Genomic DNA, 25,576 nt, shown 5'->3' on the forward strand with positions numbered 1-25,576 from the left:
TGACCACAGCCACAAACAAGTTTCCTAATAAATCGTGTTTTCACTTATACAGTTAAAAACTGCCTCGTTTTCAGCCACATGGCCCTCTTTGATCAATCAGCGAAATGTCGAGCAATTTGGGGCTTGTTAAATGGTTATATTTATGATTGTTGTCAACATGGCATGGTCGGTGTTAGCTAGCTAGCTGTATACCCATAACTTTCCCTGATTGTCGCTCCCAACGCAGGACGCTCCCCGGTCAGCTCGCTCCCACTAGCCAGACTATCGATCCCATCTATTTAGTAAGCTACTCAAAGACTTTCAAAACTCCCAAATGTCTCGTTTTTAATGGCATGTGTCTTATTAAAAATTGGGGCAGCAATTTCATTCTACACCTACAGTAGGGGTCTGATAATAGCGTGTGACTATCTGGTTCTGTAAAATGCTCAACTTAGCTTACCGAGCTAGTTTAAAACATCGAATGATCAAATGGGAATGTGTTGAGATCTATTTGTGTCCGATAAGTTCATGGTGTATTATTACATCAATCCATGTCAGCCACGAAATGTATTATCATCCAGGCTTTTTAAATTAAGTAAACACTTTCGTGCTGTACGTAGCACGGACGGACACCATGCTTCTTCTTAAAGTTTCCTGTTTACTAGGTAGCCCGGCCCCCCTCGCGATTTGATTGGCCCTGTCATCGGATAACTTTCAGCCTCGCAAAACGACCGGGGTCCGCTAGACTGCCCCTGGGAGCAAATTCAATTTGCGGTCGCTAGGGGCGTCTAGATTTCTAGGCTAGCATATCACAGTTTCATTCAGTATATGCAATAGATTGAAAGACCATTGTTATGTGGGATTTACCTGAGCAAACTACACCAGCATCTTCACCATGGTTACAATCATTTGTTCCAATGCTACTACTGGAGCACTGTACAAGGGATTTTTCAGCTCCTGAGCAGCCGACATTATCCAACCAGATACTTCCACTGCCCCTGCCAAAGTGGGCTTCCCCTGGGGCGGATGTAGCATTTCCACATCCCAGCTGTCTACAGACCACCTCAGCATCCTGCATGTCCCAGTTGTCATCACACACAGTGCCCCACTGGCCACTGTGGTAGATCTCCACTCTACCTGAGCACCTGCTTCTGCCACCAACCAGCCTGACAGAGTTGATTCCTTCATTGAAAATAGAGGACGGTTATTTTTATGCTATTTTCTCCATGATATTCAATGTTCATCCTTCTGAATGTCTGACAGGTAGAACAAGTAGCCTCTTTCAGCAGATGGGCTTGACTAATTGCTGAAAATACTCAACTACATTATAGCAACATTGCTATGACATTAATGAAAGCCTTAAGTAACAGATTAAAGGGCAATTCCGGCCAGTTTGGATTCATATCCCATCTTGGGTGGACCCAGGGAAAAGGATGAAAGGGGAAACCGCGAGAAATTTTCATGCGTGCTGCGCAAAGTTGTTCAATTGCGCTGTTTTCGGTTAAACCCTGGCCCGTCGGGCAGGTATTTGACCTGTTTTAAAGCTCCTAGCGTGCATTAAAACCCATTTGAACGCTTTGGCCGTGGTGTGTGGGTCCATACAAGTCGATCTAGTGGTTCACAGTTCCATTAGGTAGCACAGATACGATACAACAGGAGTTTTCAAAAGTGGCGCACCTACCTCTCTCAGCTTCCGCCTTCCAACTACGTCCGCAAAATGGTTCGCCAAAGTGATACTTCATAGTAATCCATTTTATTTTTGTCCACCAAAGACGACCCACAAGAAACATATTCACACGCTTCCATGTCCTGTGTTGTTATTGTTTCGCAGATTCACTTCTCTGTCACTGAACGCAGTTTAGTGACGTCACGGTGTCACATGACTCCTGGAAGGAATAATTCTTTATCTGTAACAAATATTCTGGTTCGAAAAAGATAACCATGGCCACCAAACTCTTCAATTGAACCACCCCAACGGAGGATCCATCTCAAAATATCAAACAGTATATTACGACAGCGCCTCTCTCTCTCGCTTCTGTATAATAACTGGATGAGCGAATGTGCGTTCCTTCCAGGAGTCATGTGACACCGTGACGTCACTAAACTGCGTTCAGTGACAGAGAAGTGAATCTGCGAGACAATAACAACACAGGACATGGAAGCGTGTGAATATGTTTCTTGTGGCTCGTCTTTGGTGGACAAAAATAAAATGGATTACTATGAAGTATCACTTTGGCGAACCATTTTGCAGACGTAGTTGGAAGGCGGAAGCTGAGAGAGGTAGGTGCGCCACTTTTTGAAAACTCCTGTTGTATCGTATCTGTGCTACCTAATGGAACTGTGAACCACTAGATCGACTTGTATGGACCCACACACCACGGCCAAAGCGTTCAAATGGGTTTTAATGCACGCTAGGAGCTTTAAAACAGGTCAAATACCTGCCCGACGGGCCAGGGTTTAAACGAAAACAGCGCAATTGAACAACTTTGCGCAGCACGCATGAAAATTTCTCGCGGTTTCCCCTTTCATCCTTTTCCCTGGGTCCACCCAAGATGGGATATGAATCCAAACTGGCCGGAATTGCCCTTTAAGACATAGGGGTCAAAGACGAGACGTGATTTTTTTTGTTCTGCACTCATTTAACTATCAAAAAAGTAAATAAATTAATTTGGAATATTATGCTGATAAACAACATTGTCTGGTTTCTCATTTAAGTAACATTTAAAGAAAAATAATTGCCAATGTATGTGTGAAATAATCTCATAAAGTGCAAAAATGTCATTCAGTGTAATGGTCCAAACATAAAAATCACCAATACATCCTTGAATAATTATGCAAAATGACAAACAAAATTATTTTTTCACTCTCTGGGCATAATTCTAGAAGTGTTCTTGTTATTGTATTGAAAGCACGTTTCATTACCATTTTGTTTTGATATTCAAATCATCTGTGGACTTTTGTCCGGATTTTCAATTCCTTAGATGTCATTCAGTGTAATAAGATCAACATGGTGCTTTTAAATCATAATAAAAAGTGATAGTCACTCAACAATATGTGACATCATCAAAAGGACCCTTGGGGACCCCTTGAGTGATGATGCAAAGGGAGAGTCTTGTTCTTCAATAGTTGAAAATTCTGTATTTTTATCTTGTGGTAACAGCGTCCACAAAAACAGATGTCATTCAGTGAAATGTCAAAAAAATACTTTCATACTCAGATATTCATCCAAACAAGCATATTTTCTAACTAGACTGCCTGTGCAGTCGCCTTCGACTGCTTAAGGTATATCCCCGAAACGCGACGCTTCCAGTCCCCCATCATTCCTACCACTCCCGTCTACCATTTTGTAAACGTATATGATACATACAGACGTGACATGACGTGCATAGGCTTAAAACCAAACGACTATTGTGAAAATTAAGCAAAAATGGGGCAAATGGTAATACTGTTTTAATGGTTCAGTGGATATACCACATTAGGTACAGTGTAATAACCAGTGTAACAATGTTTAATACAATGTAATACCAGTGTAACACCGCAATTTTTTAAACTTACATCATGTGTTTGTGCGTAAGTGGTATTACATGGTATTGCATATTGTTACACTGGTATTACACTATATTACATGGTATTGCATACTGTTACACTCGTTATTACACTGTACCTGATATTGCATATTGTTACACTGGTATTACACTAGTATTACATGGTATTAAATATTGTTACATTGGTTATTACACTGTACCTAATATGGTAGATTCACTGAAATGGTGAACCATTAAAATAAGGTGTTACCGGGCAAATCAATCCTCCCAGTCAGAAGTTATGGGCCAAATGAAAATTCCGCCATTTTGAAAGTGTTGTCTTCCAAACTCGAATCAGTTCATGAACCTACCCTAGAGCATTCACACACAAAATCTGGGACAAATCCATCCACCCGGTCAGTAGTTATGGGCCAAACAATAATTCGGCCATCTTGAATTCAGCCATCTTGAAAGTGTTGACCTCCAAACTCGAATCAGTTCATGAACCTACCCTAGAGCATTCACACACCAAATCTGGGACAAATCCATCCACCCGGTCAGAAGTTATGGACCAAACAAAAAATCGGCCATCTTGAATTCAGCCATCTTGAAAGTGTTGACTTCCCAACTCGAAGCAGTTCATGAACCTACCCTAGAGCATTCACACACCAAATCTGGGACAAATCCATCCACCCGGTCAGAAGTTATGGACCAAACAAAAAATCGGCCATCTTGAATTCAGCCATCTTGAAAGTGTTGACCTCCCAACTCGAAGCAGTTCATGAACCTACCCTAGAGCATTCACACACCAAATCTGGGACAAATCCATCCACCCGGTCAGAAGTTATGGACCAAACAAAAATTCGGCCATCTTGAAAGTGTTGACCTCCAAACTCGAATCAGTTCATGAACCTACCCTAGAGCATTCACACACCAAATCTGGGACAAATCCATCCACCCGGTCAGAAATTATGGACCAAACAAAAATTCGGCCATCTTGAATTCAGCCATCTTGAAAGTGTTGACCTCCAAACTCGAATCAGTTCATGAACCTGCCCTAGAGCATACACCCCAAAAATCTGGGACAAATCCAAACATCCGTTCAAAAGTTATCGCGTTAACACGAAAGACCTTACGCGGCGGCGGACGCGGCGGCGGACGCGGCGCACGCAAAACCATTACATCCCCGACGTTCCGCGTTTCGGGGATATAAATAGTCATAGTAAACATTGTGGGTCAAAGTCATTGTTTTATGTTGGTGGCTAACTGTGCTTGTAAAAAGGTGAAAATCAGGTGAAAAGTATTTGGTCGTCCTTCAGTGTAAGAGATGTCATTCAGTGACATGCAGTGTAAGGGCCATTTCATTCAGTGTAACCAGTTCATAATTGTATATTAAGAATCAAAACGGCAATATAAGTAGCAATATTATTATAAGATAACATTTTGACTTTTCTTGTTATTACCATTATAACCTTGTTATTACCATGTAGCAACCATATTACTGGTTCGATTCTGGGATTTTGGAAGTTGTAGATGAATTATCAGACCACCCTAAATCGAAATCCCAGAAATATGCAGGTTAACAGACAACATTTTCTTTTTTTATTGTTTTAGGCCTAAGTAGTAGCCTACCTCTAAGTTTGGGATCTTGGAAGCTCTTCAAAACATATTTAATGCCCCAATATTAAAGGGACACTTTGTGAGATTTTTAGTTGTTTATTTCCAGAATTCATGCTGCCCATTCCCTAATGTTACCTTTTTCATGAATACTTAACACCACCATCAAATTCTAAGTATTCATTATGACTGGAAAAATTGCACTTTTCATACATGAAAAGGGGGTTCTGTTTCACTCAAGAAAGGCTGCCAGACGGCTAGCCCAGGGGGCTGGAATATAATCCGCGCATGCGCGAGTTCTGAGGTACATTATATCAAAACTTCATCACGTGAGTGTGCCGCGCTACTGTACACAGTATATAAGTCTCAGCGCGGCATACTTCGTCCTCTTTAATCCCTCACGCGATCTGATAAGGTACGAATTGATACTGGTAACGAGGTGCCTACTGGCAGTTAGCTGTCCGAGAGCTGGTGACTACTGTTGCCCCTCTCCAGGCTATCGTTATCAGGCTATTATCCCCACCTTATTAAAAGTGTGCTATCGCCGCTTATAGATTAACGGTGGCTTCTCCCTGTAGCTTGCGCTTTCGCATGTGAAGCTACTCTCGTGGAATCCCCGAGGCGCATATCCACCTGAAATTCAACTTGAGGTAAGTAATCTGTTGTTGTGGTTTGCTCTAGGGAGGAAAGAGATTACAGAGACATCTCTCTAGCTATATCTCTAATGTTGCTACGGGCACCTTTCGGCGCCGTTCAGTAGCTCACTGTGATTCTATTGTGGGATCTCTCCTGCAGGACGGCCGCGACTCTTCCTCTGTCGAGGAAGTTACTCGCTGGGCTCGTGGTTACGCAGTGGAATAATTATCCTGTGTGACAAACTGCCGCCACTCTGCCTCTATCGAAGGAGTTGCTTGCGTGCATGTTATACTCCAGCTGCCTCATCTGACGTGATCTCGTGCTGCGCAACTCTCGGTACCAACAATCTCATTCTCGGTACCGGTGAGAGATCAACGCTGGTACCAGAGTCGGTACCGAGGGTGATTAGTGCTGCTACTGGAGTGTGAGACCCTTAGTACCCATCTCTTGCACCTCTGCTGGAACCATATCTGGTACCAGGCAGTAACAGTGCTATCAGGTTCATGCCTAAAGTCAAGGTGTGACTGAAATAATAATAATAACTAACTAAGGAAGAAATAATAATAATAATAATTAAAAATAAATTTAAAAAAATGCCTGGATTCCACAGCTGTACTAATTGCAACAGTAGAATGCCAGTGGAGGATGGTCATACACTGTGTGTGACATGTCTGGGCCCTGAGCACGCACTAGCTTCAAGGGCAGACCCTACCGGATGTCCGAGCTGTCTCCCCTTCTCAGTACGTACTCTACAGAGTAGGGTGCATAAGGCTACGGGAGATAATACACCATCCTCCCAGGCGTCCACGGAGTCGGGTTCAATACCAGCTACTCAACCCTCTCCTCAGCGACCGGCTACGGACAAACAGCCTGATCCACCTGCTACAGGCAAGAGAAGCCGAAAGCGGAAACACGAGACCTATGATGTTCTAGCAAATACAATGGAGTCTCTGGTGAAGGAATTGTCGTCCTTGGCATCTGGCCAACAGTGGATGATGCAGCAACTGGCTGAGCGCCAGACAGCGCCACTGAGACCTGGGCACCAGGCAGCCTCATTAGGGCCCGAGCACCAGGCTACCCCGTCAGGCACCGAGAGCCAGGCGGCCCCTTCAGTGCAGCCTGCAAGGGAGTCACCGCAGAAGCTGTCTCCACAGGGTGCGGATGATAGGCTGGAGCTGCTATCAGTGCATGCATCCAATACCCTTGATGTTGGATACATGGATGACTTAACATATCCCCCTCATTCTGATCTGAGCTCAGACCATGGCTCTTCCCTCCTATCTACTTCAAACGAAACACCCGGCGCCTTCTCTGGTGAGGAATTCATCGCACTCATGTCTAGGGCTGCTAAACGTCTCGATGTGGAGATGCCTGCAATACCTGTCGCCCAGCCGTCTCGGTTTGATCGAAGGAGGGAGGCTGCAAACAAGCCAAGCACCCTCCCTGCCCTCCCGGACTTTGTCAAGGAAATGACGACTGTGTGGGAGCACCCAGAGGCGGCTACCCCTACTCTGCGACAGTGGGCACAGTTTGCCAACATCCATGGGGCGGATAAGGTTGGTTTTGGCGGCTATCCCGCGATGGATGACTCTATTGCTGCTCTCGTCCTCCCTCCCACGGCTCTTGTGGGGAAGGACCCTACATGCCCGAACAAACAGTGTCGCACCACTGATAAATGGCTGAAAAAGTCATTCTACAATGCGTCCTTTGGGGCTCACCTTATGAACACAACATCTATACTCACGTTGTACCAGATGGAGCTTATTGGAGACCTCTCAGCCGCCCCTGCTCAGGAACTAGTGGAGGAATTGAAAAAGGTCTCTGAAATCCTTGTGCACCTCGCGAAAGGTGCAGCACACTCTAGTGGGAGATCCATTGCTTCACTGTGGATGGCAAGGAGGCACCTGTGGCTAGCTCAATCGAAGCTGCCCGAACAGGAGAGGAGCAGGCTCATGAAGCTACCTCTTACCCCTGGCGTTACCTTTGGACCTGGAGCCGCTGACATGCTCCGCCGAGCCAAGGAGTCTAGGGAGTCAAAGAAGGAATGGGAGCAGCTGTTGCCAAGGCCCCCTCCACCCAAATGGCATCGGCCTGATAAGGGCTATGCAGGTGGCCCCAGTGTGCCCTTCTCAAGAAGTCCCCCCAACATGCAGGGGCATGGACAAAACATGCAGGGGCATGGACAAAGGCAGATGGCACATGCCCCCCCCTTTGCAAGCCGCCATCCTGGGAACCCTGCTAGGCCTTATAGGCCTCGGCAGCGTGATGGCCACAGACCTCGTGCCACCCCTTCTGCCGCCCCGCAGCCTTCTCCCTGACATTCAAGTGACTCTGCCGCATGTTTTCTCCCACGCCCAATTGGAGGTGTGGGAAACGTGTTCTCCCAGTTCTTGGGTTGTTTCAACAATAAAGTTTGGTTACCGGCTACAGTTCAGACGCCGCCCACCCATGTTCAAGGGTGTTCTTGTTTCTCATCAGCCAGACCCAGAGCGGCAGCTGGCCTTACAAGAGGAGATAAATACTCTGTTAAGGAAAGGAGCAATAAGGGAGTTAGGTCATAACGAACGGCGGAGTGGCTTTTATTCGAGCTACTTCCTGGTCCCGAAACGAGATGGTGGATTCCGCCCAATACTGGACCTAAGGCCACTAAACCAGTACTTACGCCCGTTGCACTTCAAAATGCTATCTCTGACCCAAATCTTTCAATCGTTAATATGTTCCCCATCGAGTCTGCAGGCAGGGCGGGACACAGCAATGATGATGGAACACTTGCAAACGTTGGGCCTGTCTCTCAATTCAGAGAAGAGCCAAATATCTCCCTCACAGCATATCATCTTTCTCGGAGTGAAACTGAACTCGATGACGATGGTGGCATGTCTCTCGGATCAGAGGGCTATCGCCCTGCAACAATGCCTGTCACAGTTCATGGGACGGAGAGATGTTCTTGCTCGCCAGTGTCAGAGGTTGCTGGGCCTCATGTGGTACGCCTCGGCCTTCTACATATGAGGCCGGTGCAAAAGTGGTACCTGTCCAAGAGGCTTCATCCAGTACTGGACAGGGGCAAATCTGTCCCTCTGCCACCTGTGTGCCTACGGGCCCTCCAATGGTGGGCCATACCCCAGAATCTGTGCAGAGGTGTACGACTAGGCAGAATCTACCGGCGCGAAGACGCGTCGCTGTCAGGCTGGGGGGCAGTCTGGAATGGTGTAGGAGCCAAAGGAGTGTGGCGCCCACCTTGGACAACTGACCACATAAATGTTCTCGAGCTGAGAACAATATATCTTGCCCTCCGCCACTTCTTGCCGGTACTCCGGAACAAGAATGTCTTAATTCAAACAGACGACATGTCGGCAATAGCGTATGTGAATCGCCAGGGAGGCCTGAGGTCCCAGGCGTTACACAACATGGCTCGGGAACTCCTCCTCTGGGCGGACACTCGACCCCCCTCTCGGACACCCCGTGGCAACTCCCGTTGCGGAAGGATCTGTTGTCGCAGGCAAAGGGAGAGTTGTGGCACCCGACACCAGCCGTCCTGAATCTGTGGGTCTGGCCATTGAGAGGGACACCCTCCTTGCTCGGGGGTTGTCATTCTCAGTTACAAGGACCTTGCAGTGTGCTAGAGCCCCTTCGACAAGAGCCCTGTACTCTTGTAGATGGGAGGCCTTCAAGGCATGGTGCGAACAGCGGCATGAGTGCCCCCGGTCCTGCCCTCTAGCTTCAGTCCAGGAATTCTTACAAGAGAAACTTGGCCAGGGCAAGTCCCCTTCGACGCTGAAGGTTTTTCTCTCTGCAATATCTGCCTGCCATGAGAGAGTAGATGGCAAAACACTTGGAGCTAACCCTCTGTCTGTCCAATTCATGAGGGGAGCTCAAAGACTGCGCCCAAGGAGGCTTCAATCTGTGCCGCCATGGCAGCTCCACATTGTCCTCGATGCTCTGACGAAGCCCCCATTCGAGCCCATTGGGAGTGTCGACCTAAAATGGCTGTCTCAGAAGGTGATTTTTCTCCTCGCCATTACCTCAGCCAAGCGTATTGGTGAGCTACATGCGCTGTCCCTTTACAAGAAGTTTGCCGGGCGGCCTGCTGGGCTTCGCCGTCAACCTTCACAAGGTTCTACAACCTCAACATGTTATCTCCCACGTCCTTTGGGAATTCGGTTCTAAGCTTGTGACATTGTCACATATTGGACTGTGTTCACTTGAAGTTCTGTTAACCAGTCACTCCAGCCCTGTTGGCATGTGGACAGTCAATAAAGATTTTTGACTTCAATGCATTGTCCAGTGTCTTTATTCAATTGTCGTATGGTTGTCCGCCGCGACGTTTGGGCATACATATTCCAGCCCCCTGGGCTAGCCGTCTGGCAGCCTTTCTTGAGTGAAACAGAAAGTTGGGTTACGAATGTAACCTTGGTTCTGTGAAGGAAAGAAAGGCTGCCAGACTTCGTCGTCGCTCTGGACTTTGCGTTCAGGATTTTTATGAGGACGAAGTATGCCGCGCTGAGACTTATATACTGTGTACAGTAGCGCGGCACACTCACGTGATGAAGTTTTGATATAATGTACCTCAGAACTCGCGCATGCGCGGATTATATTCCAGCCCCCTGGGCTAGCCGTCTGGCAGCCTTTCTTTCCTTCACAGAACCAAGGTTACATCCGTAACCCAACGATCTTCTCCATGGTCTGCCATTTTGAATTTCCAAAAATAGCCAGTTTTAGCTGCAAAAATGACTCTACTTGGACCATACTAGAAAATTTATGTTTATTACTTAGTAAACTTTAATGTAAATTTCAAATTTGGCGATAGCCAACCCAGTTTCAATGAGCAGCATAGTTGCAGTACCTTTCTTGACCATTTCCTGCACAGTGTCCCTTTCAGTAAAATGCCAACTATTTGACAACATTTATTTCTGTTGTCACTCATTCAGCACGTTGAGTAATGTATGATGGTAACAATATGATAACAATGAAAAGTAGCTGTTTATAAAGGCTTTTTTTTGCCAAGGCGTCATTCAGTGTAATAGTTGTGGTCATTCAGTAAAATTACCATTTTTATGTGAAAATAAAGTCAAATTCTTACGAAACTTATTTGTTTAGCACAACACATGCGGGGGCATACAACAAATGAATAATTGTGTATTTTAAACTGATTTTCTCTTTGGTGGAAAAACTTCTTAAAGCCAAATGGGTAAAGTGCACTTGGTGAAAGACTACAAACACTGCAAAAAATATTCCCAAATGCCTTTCCCTAGAAAATTGTAGTTTTTTTTATGAAGACCTTAAACATAACCCTTTACTATGTTATGTAGCTCATTTCATGTTTTTAATGTCATCCATATGTTTTTTTGCATTACCAACTGTTTACACTGAATGATATTGTATGGGTAAAAATGGGGTAAAAATGCATGTTCCTAACTATTTTCTGAACAGAAAATAATAAACTTAATCACTCTACACTCCAATGTACCCAAAAAAAAAACGGTGTCGGGGAACAGTTTTATTTTTTTGAGTCCTGAAAACCCTGTTACGTCTTTGACCCATAGCCATTACAATTTTGGTGACAGTAAGGTTATAACATAGGCTCTGCACTAAGGTATTAAGTGGAAGATTCACTAACCTGAGCACACCACACCAGCATCTTCACCATGGTTACAGTCATGCCTTCCAAAGCCGTTGTTGGGACATGCTGTGAGGGATTTTTCAGTCCCGGAGCAGCCCACATTATCCAGCCAGATCTGTCCACTGCCCCTGCCAAAGTGGGCTTCAATTGGGGCAAAAACTGCTCGTCCGCATCCCAGCTGTCTGCACACCACTTTAGCATCCTCCATGCCCCAGTCGTCATCACACACAGTGCCCCACTGGCCATTGTGGTACACCTCCACTGTACCTGAGCAGTTGGAACTGCTTCCAGCCAACCTCAGGGAGATTACTATGACATGTAAAACAATATAATTTATTGAATTTGAAATCAGATATTAATTTAGAATTTTAAACGTGTTTAACCCATTGATGCTGGATGTTGCGTTGCGCAACATTGGCCCTGGTGCCTGGAGCTGCATTACGCAACATTCAGGCTCATGAGATTTGAGACAACTTTATGAAAAATATTTTGTTTGTTTGGGATGAATGAACACATTTTAATGAAAGATGAGGGTCTTAGTGTTGAAATGCAACTCATTGCATGTTTTTATGTGCTTCAGTGGCTGAGATATTTAGGCATTTATAGGCTGAGGGCAGCTTTTCTTAAAAAGGGCTTAGGCATTCAGCACCCTTTTTTGCAGGTGCCTTAGGCGTCAATAGGTTAAGGGACACTCCACCCATTTGCATTAGGCTTTCCATTGCTAGACACCCAGTCATACTTTTGAATGGTCATGCAACACTCTCTCAATTCCCCCTGAGACAGGAGAAATCCGTATTCACCTCTCAACACTTCCTCCTACAATGATGTAAAAATCGTCATTTTGCATCATTGTAGGAGGAAGTGAAAGAGAGGTGGATTTCTGTTGAGACTACAAGCCTTTTTCCCCACCCTTTCAACCCCGCCCATAGGGGGTTGGACCTAATGCTCTAACAGACCTATCACAGATCAGTGTCCCAGTGCTTTTGAAATCACTGGCATTGAGGCTCCAGTAAGTCACTGGCATAGCTGGAAAGGAGAAGCTGGAGCACACTGCAGCTTAGTTTTCAAGACTTTATTTTGTGCACACACCCGACCAACGTTTCGGTGTTGCTACAACTTATTCAGAGTCAAATGATAGCAAGAGAGAGACACACATTTCAAGACTTGACATTCACAGGTGATCCCACTTGGTTTGGCTAAATTGGTCTCATGTCATTGCATGTAATTGACCTCACCCCCCAACACCAGGACAAGATTGCAGGCAATTAGACAGAGAGGCTTCGTAGAAAGGCATTTTGGATTCATACTCTAAATTCAGTGGAACCTCAGGGCATAAATGAGGAACTCAATATGTCTTGCTCTCTGTAACAAATTGCTCCAGCATCGCGGCTGTGGTCTTGTAATAATTGTAGCTGTGGTTTTATTGACAATGTTCTTTGTGTATTGTTTTTTCACTTTTTTGTTTTGTTTTGGGAAGTTGGCAAGCTGTCTAATTGTCTACAATCTTGTCCTGGTGCTGGGGGGTGGGGTCAATTACCTGCAATGAGATGAGATAATGTTTTTTCTTTAAAAAGTGAACATAGAAAAGATTTGAAGGAATTTCTGGGTAGCAAGAATGGACAAAATGCCATGCCTTTCGAAATTGAATCACTCTCCCACACACAATGAAAACATAGCTGTGCGGAACTCCATACACAGGTCTGACGAGAGTGAGGCTAACAAGTTCCATTCTGAAGTGGAGCAGGTTAGCAGTGGTGTCTGTAGTGCATTAGACGTCTTTACTACTGAATGCAAATCATGCCTAATTTGAATGCATTCAAATGTTCAGTGTTCAAAGGTGACTTATGCAATGTGAAAATTCCACTAGAAATAAGCTGAATGAAACATCACTGACCTTCAGTGCTTGGAGATGGGGCCACTGGAGCAGGAGTTGTTAGCAGGGTCATATCTGCAGGACGTATGGGTGTTAGGTTCTAGATATGAACAACAAAATACATTGGTAATGATATTAAAATTGGCATGGAAAGCACGCTAATAAGAGGAGAGATGTACCTGCACAGTACGCATAATGACAGCCTGTAGGGCCCACTAGTTCATAAACTGCGTAGTTTCCTGGACACATTTTCACACGGATTGGCGGCGACTCGTAGCTGCAACAACTTCGCCAGTTACCACACACCTCCCTGGTCACAATCCCGTCTTCTAGATCGGGGTGTGGACTTTTCAGCCACAGGGGCCCATGAGTACCACAGCGTTTTTTAGGCACACAGCTTTCTGGCATGCGGACACTGCGGCCCTGATGGAACATGCGGTACCAGCCCTGCCATTGGACGTCACTGTCACACTTGAGGGCTGACTGGTCCTGATTGGTAGTGGCCCTCCAGGTGTCATTCAGCGCAGTGTAGTGGTCACAAGGGTCTGCCTCTCCAGCTGGCACATGGTGTGAAGGTACAAGTTCACAAACATGGGATATCATAGAAATGAAGACTATAGCAGGCACACCATGCACACCTTCGTTCGCACTTTGGCACACAGCTATGACACACTCACAGTTTTATTTATCTGGTAATAGATGGAAGAATTGGGAGTCAATAAACATATTCACAATGGTCCAAAAAGTGTTTGTAGTGTGTTCTACAGTATACGTTACACGTACAGTAAGCTGGTTGATGCTTAACTTATTGATTAATAAAGTAAACAATTCAAGATGTGACCTGATTAATAAGTCTCAGTCCACAGTTTTTGCAGAGTTAATATATCACTTGGAACGTATGAACAGAAATGACCAAGCTTGAGGTACAGTATGAATTGGGTTTAATAGTTAATATCTACACATAATCTGTACATTCTACCTTTGTTTTTCTCTATGCTAATCTTGAATCCATCAGCTATGAATGTCAAGATGACGTGACTTCAAAAACAGAAACTGCAATAGACCCTTGGGACAGGAAGCAACGTGACCTGTTGTCCTGCCTCCAGTTGCCTTCAGTTGGGACAGTCCAACAGAAAATAAGAAGATGGAATTAACTTTTTTAGACTCAGGCGGTCACACAGCTGTCAGTTAGTATGCAGCGTTGGGAGAATTGGCTATTAAAACAATGATGAATCACTGACCTGAAGTGCTTGGAGATAGGGTTGCTGGAGCAGGAGTCGTTGCCAGGGTAATATCTGCAGGACATATGGATGTTACTAGATATGACCAAGACAACACAGAAAGTGAATGATACTAAAATTGGCATGGGAAAAGGCTGTACTAGACTTGATAATATTAGAGGTGTACCTGCACAGTATGCAAAATAGCAGATAGTAGTGACTAGTTCATACACTGCATAGTTTCCTGGACACATTTTCACACGGATTGGCGGCGACTCGTAGCTGCAACAACTATCCCAGCTACCACACACCTCCCTGGTCACGATCCCGTCCTCTAGATCGGGGTGTGGACTTCTCAGCCACAGGGGTCCATGAGTACCACAGCGTTTTTTAGGCACACAGCTTTCTGGCATGCGGACACTGTGGCCCTGATGGAACAGGCGGTACCAGCCCTGCCATTGGACGTGACGGTCACACTTGAGGGCTGATTGGTCCTGGTTGGTAGTGGCCCTCCAGGTGTCATTCAGCGCAGTGTAGTGGTCACAAGGGTCTGCCTCTACAGCTGGCATGGTGTGAAGGGGCAAGTACACAGACATGCGATATCAGTACAAAAATGCAAACCTTGAAAGTCATTTTGGGACACATCTGTAATATTCACAGTTTTATTCATCTGGTAATGGACTGAAGACTTGGGAGTCAATGATCACATTCCCAATGGTCAAAAAAGGGTTTGTCGTGTGTTTAGAAGTTGCATGTACGGTAAGCTGGTTGATGCTGAACGTATTTATTAATAAAAATTCAAAGTGTGACCGGATTAACAAGTCTCAGTCCACAGTTTTTGGAGGGTTAATATATTTCACGTACGTGTAGGAGTTGGTGCTAAAGCTGTGGCATCCGAAGAAACATCTGTATGACACATGAATGTTACAGATTATATAGCAGGAAAACGTGTCTGAAGGCAATGTACTGTACTATGGTCAACTTGAACTAGAAACAATTTTAACAGATACTGTATATACTGTATGGCTAAGGTAGTGTTTATCCACAGAGGAGCTATAGGGCCCAAGGGGGGTTTGGAAACTCTCGTGAGGCACTGAGAAGGAGATAAGGGGGGTGGGGGGTATTTAGGGTGGGGGCATTGTCAAACGTATGATCAGGTCAAGAGGGCCTGAAGTGTGCCCTGATTAATAAGTCTCAGTCCACAGTTTTGGAGGGTTAATAAATATCACTTACATGGAGCAGTTGGTGCTGAAGCTGTGGCATCAGGAGACACGTCTGTATGACACATGAATATTACAGATTTATGAAGCAGGAAAATGTGATTGAAGGCAATGTACTGTACTATGGTCAATGAAAGGAGGGGGTGCACTCAGTTGCAGAAGGGGGCAATGTTTTTGATTGGGGTGGGGCAGAGATTGGCAAGCTTATGATGACGTCCATAGAGCTCACAAGTCACCCGGAAGCATGTAGTAGACCATTGGTTCTTAACCTGGGGGTGCGCCAGAGATTCCAGGGGTGCGCGGAATTTTGTTTGTGTAGAGGTTGTGCCCAAAACTATATACTTGCAAACATTATAATTAGGCCAAATTAAGTCCAAATGTTGTTTTTGGTCCAAGTTTTGGTTCCCATTTAAAGTCATTCAGGTATTTATTCATATCTCAAGTGAGAATCAGTGCAATTAATCACTCATTCATCATTTTTTTAGTGCATACACATGTAGAAGTTTCTATTGGGGGTGCGCGGCCTGTCTTCTGCACAGGTAAGGGGGTGCGCTAAGAAAAAAAGGTTAAGAACCACTGTAGTAGACTGTAGTGGGCGGACGAAAATTAATGGGGACCAGTCTCAAATAAGGTGTGAAGTGCAAACATGCGATTAGCGACATTTCTTCAAAAAAGGTTGATAAACATTGGCCTAAGGCTTGAACACCTTCAAACTGAACTACACATATAGTATATACATCATGATCCTTTTTTGCCCCAACAGCATCAACCTGCTAATCACAGTTTCATTCAGTATATGCAATAGATTGAAAGACCATTGTTATGTGGGATTTACCTGAGCAAACTACACCAGCATCTTCACCATGGTTACAATTATTTTCTCCAATGTGACTACTGGAGCACTCTACAAGAGATTTTTCAGCTCCTGAGCAGCCAACATCATCCAACCAGATACGTCCACTGCCCCTGCCAAAGTGGGCTTCCCTCGGGGCGTATATAGCATTTCCACATCCCAGCTGTCTGCAGACCACTTCAGCATCCTGCATGTCCCAGTAGTCATCACACACAGTGCCCCATGTGCCATTGTGGTAGATCTCCACTCTACCTGAACACCTGCTTCTGCCACCAACCAGCCTGACAGAGTTGATTCCTTCATGGAAAATAGAGCACGGTTATTTTTATGCTACTTTTTTCTACAATATTCAATGTCCAGCTTTCCGAATGTCTGACAGGTGGAACAAGTAGCCTCTTTCTGCAGATGGGCTTGCCGGCGGGCCTATTCACTATTTGCTGAAAATACACAACTACATTATAACAGCATTGCTATGACATTACTGAGAGCCTTAAGTAACAGATTAAGACATAGGGGTCAAAGACGAGACGTGATTTTTTTTGTTCTGCACTCATTTAACTATCAAAAAAGTAAATAAATTAATTTGGAATATTATGCTGATAAACAACATTGTCTGGTTTCTCATTTAAGTAACATTTAAAGAAAAATAATTGCCAATGTATGTGTGAAATAATCTCATAAAGTGCAAAAATGTCATTCAGTGTAATGGTCCAAACATAAAAATCACCAATACATCCTGAATAATTATGCAAAATGACAAACAAAATTATTTTTTCACTCTCTGGGCATAATTCTAGAAGTGTTCTTGTTATTGTATTGAAAGCACGTTTCATTACCATTTTGTTTTGATATTCAAATCATCTGTGGACTTTTGTCCGGATTTTCAATTCCTTAGATGTCATTCAGTGTAATAAGATCAACATGGTGCTTTTAAATCATAATAAAAAGTGATAGTCACTCAACAATATGTGACATCATCAAAAGGACCCTTGGGGACCCCTTGAGTGATGATGCAAAGGGAGAGTCTTGTTCTTCAATAGTTGAAAATTCTGTATTTTTATCTTGTGGTAACAGCGTCCCCAAAAACAGATGTCATTCAGTGAAATGTCAAAAAAATACTTTCATACTCAGATATTCATCCAAACAAGCATATTTTCTAAATAGTCATAGTAAACATTGTGGGTCAAAGTCATTGTTTTATGTAGGTGGCTAACTGTGTGCTTGTAAAAAGGTGAAAATAAGGTGAAAAGTATTTGGTCGTCCTTCAGTGTAAGATATGTCATTCAGTGACATGCAGTGTAAGGGCCATTTCATTCAGTGTAACCAGTTCATAATTGTATATTAAGAATCAAAACGGCAATATAAGTAGCAATATTATGTAAGGGTTAACGTTCGGCGAGAAGGTCGCTACCGTGGAATAGCAGCACGACAGAGAGAATCTCTAGACCCCGACGCGGAGCGGAGACATATGCGGGGACATTTCTTTAGACCTATTTAATGTTAAGATTGTTGCTGCGCAAAACAAAACAGTGCCGTTGTGGAACACCGCTAGGCAACAGCTAGGTAGGCTAGCCAGGACAACAGGTGTTGTCTATCATAGCAGCTGATTAGAGTGACAAAAGACCGGACCCCCTGCGGAGTGATATGAAACATTCGCTTTAGCCACTGACTTGTATACAAGCCAGTGGCTTTAGCAGTGAACGTCTTGTTGCCATTGACAGCGGTAGCCAGGACAACGGCGCTGTCTATCACAGCAGCTGATTAGAGTCTTGTTGAAAAGTCGCTTTAGCAGTGAAAAGTCTTGTTGCCATTGACAGCGGTCTGTTATAGACCAACCCGTCCGTTATCGAAAAATAACAGACGTCCGAACGTTGGGGAGCCCCGTTGAAATGAATGGAGCATTCGACAGATGACGTCACAACCATATAATAATATAAGATAACATTTTGACTTTTCTTGTTATTACCATTATAACCTTGTTATTACTATGTAGCAACCATATTACTGGTTCGATTCTGGGATTTTGGAAGTCCTAGATTAATTATCAGACCACCGTAAGTCGAAATCCCAGAAATATGCAGGTTAACAGACAACATTTGCTTTTTTATTGTTTTAGGCCTAAGTAGTAGCCTACCTCTAAGTTTGGGATCTTGGAAGTTCTTCAAAACACGTTTTAATGCCCCAATATTAAAGGGATACTGTGTGAGATTTGTAGTTGTTTATTTCCAGAAACCATGCAGCCCATTCACTAATGTTACCATTTTCATGAATACTTACCACCACCATCGAATTCTAAGTATTCATTATGACTGGAAAAATTGCACTTTTCCAACATGAAAACGAGGATCTTGTCCATGGTCCGCCATTCTGAATTTCCAAATGTAGCCATTTTTAGCTGCAAAAATGACTGTACAGTCGGTCCCCCTATGCACACCCTTTACCGAGGTAATGCCACGTCATCCACCTCGGTACGTACCGGGCCTAGCTGCAGTGTACCCAAACAACCGCCAGGTGGCACTTGGGAGCGCTCGCTATACTTGGGAGCGCTTGCTATACTTGGGAGCGCTCGCTATACGCTTTACCACGTGGTAGCGCATGTTCAGGTTTGTAATGAGAGATCAAGGACCCAAGAACCCATAATCCAGAAGGATTTTTTAAATAAACTGTATATATATGATCTCTCTCTCTCTCTCTTTCTCTCTCTCTCTCTCTCTCACACACACACACACACACACACTTTCTCTTGCATACACACAATACACATTCACTCACGCGCACACACACACACACACACACACACTCTCTCTCTCTTTCTCTCTCACTCTCTCTCTCTCTCTTGTTCATATCAGATAACCATAACACAGAGTGGTGAAGAAGCGCAAATGTGTAGGCAACATTTATTACCATATGGAATATTTTAGACGATGTTGACGGCATATTAATATATGCTCATATTCACCAGCACGCACCGATTCAGCGGATAACGACATGCCTAATTAAATTGTGTGAGAACACCTCCAGGAAGTAGGAAGAGTCATAAAAAGAGCGAGCTCTAGAAGATGACTCCAAATGGTGAAAAGATCATGTCCCAACTCCCATTACCTTTTAAATGGCAGTTGTGTAAAAATTGCTGGGCTGGCCCAACGGCTTTTCCCATTGAATCTTCATATGCAGTGTTCCTTAGCCAACTTAAAATGCCATGTATGTCATTTAGTATCAATGGCAAATGTGCTGGATTAGAGATATGGAGGTTGGGAGTTTGAATCCCACTCGGACACATGTTGATTTTCAAAATTATATCATATGCAGTGTTCCTTAGCCAACTTAAAATGCCATGTATGTCATTTAGTATCAATGGCAAATGTGCTGGATTAGAGATATGGAGGTTGGGTTTTCGAATCCCACTCGGACTGATGTTGATTTTCAAAATTATATCATATGCAGTGTTCCTTAGCCAACTTAAAATACCATGTATGTCATTTACTATCAATGGCAAAGGTGCTGGATTACAGACATGGAGGTTGTGAGTTCAAATCCCACTCAGACCCATGTTGATTTTCAAAATTATATCATATGCAGTGTTCCTTAGCCAACTTACAATACCATGTATGTCATTTAGTATATCATCAAAAACGCGGAGCTACAACACTTTCAAGATGGCTGAATCCAAGATGGCTGAATTTTTTGGCCCATAACTTCTGACTGGGTGGATGGATTTTTTCCAACATTTCTTTTAGCTTTGTTTTCTCAATAGTACTTTGTTTCATCTCTGCCCCAAAAGGCAAGCCCGCTTCCAGCATTTTCTGTGAGAATGCAATCTAGTTAAACTTTTAGTCCTACTGGGAGCCCCTTTAACCCATTGACGTCAGTTGTTGCGTTACGCAATATTGGCCCTGACGCCGGTTTTTGCAAAACGCAACATTATTGATTCGTCAATATTTTCAAGACGCAATGCACAATGTTTTGTTCAAATACACAAGAGGTGTTCTCAATTTTTTAAAGGTCATGTGGCAAAAAAAGTTTGACTCGTCGACAAAAATGTCAAACAAAATCAACCATGCTCGCTTCTGCATGCGTGCGTTGTTTAGCCATTTCACACAGTTAAAAAAAAGGCTGTGGTTAGCGAGACACACTGTTCAGTGAACATGATATTCTGTTGAATAGTAATGAAGAGATTTTAATCAAGGAAAGGAAATATGATTGAACACCCTTTAGATAGAGAGCAGGAGTGTGATTTGCTGCGGCGGCATGAAGAGATGGGCGAGTGGCTTCAAAATAGACAGTCAGCTAGATTTCGCGCCCGTTACCAAAAGTTCACTCCGACACTCGGGGCAATTGGCAGACCAAGGTGCCAATATCTGAGGAAGCACGTACTTTAGATACATTTCAGAATATTTTCACTGAGGAACTTTCGGATATGGTGATAGCCTATTGATGAGGCAGACAACGGTAGACATGCAGATTATAGACGCGCGGCCACACATCCAGCTCAAAGTGGAGCCCCGTCTCAAAATAGGATATGAAATTGCTCATCGGTCGGTCTCTGCATAACGTTTGGAGGAATGAAACAGCCATACTCGCCGGTTGGAGAGCAAGTGGCTGTATCAGACAAATGTCCTCCGATTTATGGCAGAAATGACTGCCTAATAATTGTAATAATAATGATTATTATGATTTAGTTATAGTCGGCTATTGTAACAATAGCAATAGTAGCCTAATAGCCTATAATAATTCAATCAATTCTTTATTTATATCAGACACATATGCTTGGTCCATATCAAGGTAAACAATATAAAATTACATAGCAAGAGAAGTTAAGACAAGAAAAATAGAGAGAAAAAAAAGAATATAAAAATAGATTGCATTTCCTCACAGAAAATGCTGGAGTATGCTTGCCCGTCTTGCATTCGTTGCCCTTCATGCATGCCTTGCCTTTCTTGCATGAATTGCCCTTCATGCATATGCTGCCCTTCATGCATACACAACATACAGTTAACCATCTGTGAATTCGGTAGGTACCCTCTGGTTGAACTGGAGATCATATGTGAGAAATTTCGTTAAGTTCTGTCAAGGCGTTGCTGAGATATGAGCTAACTTCCTGTTTGGACGGTGCGTTTGTCTTTGTTGTCAAATTTGATTGGCTGTTGTGCGCCGGTGCTTTCAGCTATTGCTCTGTAAATTTCAGCATAGGTGCGTAATAGTCAAATGGTAGTGTGATGAAAATTGTAGGACGATCAGACAAAGTTTGTGGGTGGAGCTTCATTGAGCTTCCATTGATTTTTGAATATGTCAAAATGGCGGGAAATTCATGATTGTAAATATGACATCATAGTATGCGTTGGATTCGGCTTGACCCAAGGATTACGGCGATACCAAGCGTTTGATTAATTGAGGTCAATACGGGCCAATATGGGTAAAAACACATTTTTGCTTATTGTAGCGCCCCCTAGTGGCGCATTTGCAAGAAAATCGTTACGTGTCCTCTGGAGATAGTGCTGATTACGTATAAAAAATTGGGTTCCGATACAAGTAGCCGTTGCCGAGATATGAGCTCACTTCCTGTTTGGCGTCTTCGCCACCAACTTTGATTGTCTCCTGTTTGAAGACGGTTTAATCAATCGTTTCAGGACTTTTAGGGTATATGTATCTCAGTCCGAAGATGCCCTCATAAAATTTGTGACGATCAGACTAAAATTGTGGGCGGGGCGTTATTTGTATTGATTTTTACATAATTCTAAATGGTGGAAAAACTTTCCAAGCGGAAAATGACGTCATATGGTGCATTGGATTTGGCTTGGTCCAAGGATTCCAGGGATACCAAGTTTTTGAAATTCCGACCAACGGTTCAAAAGTTACAGTATGTAATGTACTTGCAACTTTGATCTGCTGGTGGCGCTACAAACTTTGAGGTACCCCTTTGAAAAATACAAATCATACTAATTAAAAATAATTTAAAAAAAGGGAAACGGGGGAGGGGAATAACAATAGTATGCTTGCCGCATGGCAATCTCATAGTGTCATTATATGCAACTGTCAACTTATGGTAGCTGCTTTTTTATACCTACACCATAAATGGGCTGTATACATAGTTGTACAGAACAGAGAGCACTTGACATTGACTGAGCACATGCTGAACTTGCGAAGTAGCAGCATCATCAAGCATTATCCTGAAAGCACATGAAACTTAGATATGAGATATGATTTTTTAAAGGAATATGTGTTAGTGTTAATGCTGAATGAGCATAATCCTGTGAAAGCAGATGATTTTACCTTTTCAATGCAATTTGTCCCATGTCCCTATGTGTTCCAGAGGCTGAGATATTGAATTTTTCATAGGAGTTTCCAACCATTTTTTCTTATCTCAAAAAAACCCTCAGGCATTGGGGACCTTTTCTAAAAACTGGCTCAGGAGCCAATGGGTTAAAACAATGAAAAATCACTGACCTGGGGCGCTTGGAGATGGGGTTGCTGGAACAGGCGTTGTTAGCAGGGTCACATCTGTAGGACATATAGATGTTACTATATGAACAAGACAATATAGAAAGGACGCTAAAATGAGCAAAGAAAAAAAGCTGTGCTAGAATTGATAAAAGGAGAGGTGTACCTGCACAGTATGCATAATGGCAGGTTGTAGTGGCCACTAGTTCATAAACTGCGTAGTTTCCTGGACACATTTTCACACGGATTGGCGGCGACTTGTAGCTGCAACAACTATCCCAGTTTCCACACACCTCCCTGGTCACGATCCCGTCCTCTAGATCGGGGTGTGGACTTTTCAGCCACAGGGGTCCATGAGTACCACAGCGTTTTTTAGGCACACAGCTTTCTGGCATGCGGACACTGCGGCCCTGATGGAACATGCGGTACCAGCCCTGCCATTGGACGTCACGGTCACACTTGAGGGCTGACTGGTCCTGATTGGTAGTGGCCCTCCAGGTGTCATTCAGCGCAGTGTAGTGGTCACAAGGGTCTGCCTCTCCAGCTGGCGTGGTGTGAAGGGGCAAGTACATAAACATGAAGATTAAAGCTCACACAAAAATGCACACATTGAAACTCACTTTTTTACACCTATAGCACACTCACAGTTTTATTCATCTGGTAATGGATGGAAGAATTCCGAGTCAATGAACACATTCACAATGGTTGAAAAAGGGTTTGTAGTGTGTTCTAAAGTAGAAGAAGTTTCATGTAAAGCTGGTTGATGAACGTTTACATGGATAAAGAAAACATTTCAAAATGTGGCAATAAGTCTCAGTCCACAGTTTTGGAGGGTTAATAAATATCACTTACATGTAGGAGTTGGTGCTGAAGCTGTGGCATCAGGAGACACGTCTGTGTGACGCATGAATGTTACAGATTTATGAAACGTTTATGAACATTTTCAGGTGTCTGAAGGCAATGTACTGTACTATGGTAAGCTTGAGCAAGAAATCATTTTAACAGATACTGTACATATAACTAAGCTAGTGTCTGTCAACACAGAGGCGCTACAGGGCCCAAGGGGTGTTTGGACTCTCGTGGTAGGAGACAAGGGGGGTGGGGACAAACGTATGATGAGGTCAAGAGGACGTTTCTTCAAAAAAGGTTGATAACCACTGGCCTAGTAAGGCTTTAACATCTTAAAACAGATCTACAAATATAGTATACTCGTTTTCATCTTTTTAAATAATAGCATCATCATGACAATGGAGAGTCTGCAGTGAATACAATAGATCAGTGGTTCTCAACCTTTTTTGAACAAAAGCCCCCTTGCCCTCACCTCAAACCTCCAAACGATGGCAACTAAACACTTGGCCCCCCTCCCAGCTGTATCCTCCCTCAACACTGACCTAGGAGCTTTCTCAACACCCCCCTGGTGTGCTCGGTAGCCGTTGAGAAACACTACAATAGATGTTCATATTTTGCACTCAACAGCAGCCAACATCAACAGCAATCATCATATTAAATCACAGTTTCATACAGGACATGAACTAGCCTGGCTCTCAAGCAGACCCTTCTTGCTTCGTGAGTCTTCGTTTTTATAAACTTCGTGAGCTCGGCGACGAGGTTCTGGAAATCTTAGACGAGCCCGAATGGCGCATCCCGATATTTCATGGTCGGTCCAATCAGAATCGCGGGCCGGGTATATACAAGTCAGTGGATGAAAGTATAGTAGTAGTGATTCAAAAAAGGCCACGTGAATTCTCCAATCAGATTCGAGCTGTTTTGAACAGACCCGCTCATTTTCCTGAGTTAAGCCAGAGCCATCTAATAACAGAGTTGCGCAAACCCGGGGACCAGGGAAGTCGGTTGGTGATGTGATTCCGCGTGTGGAGTGATTATAAAATGTTTTCTTAACAGTAAAACTTCTGTTCTTGGAAACTAACACAGAACCATCACATACCAAACAAAGATTTTAAGTACAAACAAATTTACATGACCTTTACCACATCTTTTCTGTGTTATACCGCCACCTCCTGGAACTAAGTAACTTCTAATTAGAAACTAAAGTCAATGGGGATTTCCAGTGTTAACTCTCCGAGAGGCTCCATGAGAGCCGCCATTGCCTGTGGGAAAGATTGGTCCATAGAGGTCTATGGGTGGTGAGTGGCGTAAACTCTGATATTAGATGGCTCTGAGTTAAGCGATTGACAATGTTCCAGATGGTTGGTAAACAACCATTCGCGTGAGAACCAGGTTAGACATGAAACATGCAACGGGGGTGGGCAATCGCCTATTTCCGACATAGCCAATTATTCCGACATGTTGCTATTCCGACACTTTTTTAGGGTGTATAGGGGTTTAGGGTTTTAAGGTTAGGGTTAGGGTTAAGGTTTAAGGGATGTCGGAATAGCGGCATGGTAGGAAAATAGCGGCGGGACAGTGGTAGAAAACGTGTCGGTATTCCCGGCAATAGACATTAACGTCGGAATAGCGCCATGTTCGGAATAGCGCCACGTAACCACCATGGCAACATAGCCTTATTGAAAGGCCATTGTGAGGAAGATTTACCTGAGCAAAACTACACCAGCATCACTTCACCATGGTTAACAATTAT

The 25,576-nt window shown here is 43.8% G+C and overlaps 1 protein-coding gene across 1 annotated transcript in view; it reads right to left on the reverse strand.

The window, feature by feature from the left end:
• LOC134464470 (deleted in malignant brain tumors 1 protein-like) overlaps positions 1–25,576 on the reverse strand; it is a 295,644-nt gene that overhangs the window by 36,157 nt on the left and 233,911 nt on the right. The window contains 4 exon segments of the mRNA XM_063217911.1: positions 847–1,145; positions 6,469–6,492; positions 11,367–11,682; positions 16,522–16,836. Of these exon segments, the coding sequence (XP_063073981.1) occupies positions 847–1,145; positions 6,469–6,492; positions 11,367–11,682; positions 16,522–16,836 (954 nt within the window).

The sequence above is a fragment of the Engraulis encrasicolus genome, chromosome 2, assembly GCF_034702125.1.
Source record: "Engraulis encrasicolus isolate BLACKSEA-1 chromosome 2, IST_EnEncr_1.0, whole genome shotgun sequence".
NCBI classification, from domain to species: Eukaryota; Metazoa; Chordata; class Actinopteri; order Clupeiformes; family Engraulidae; genus Engraulis; species Engraulis encrasicolus.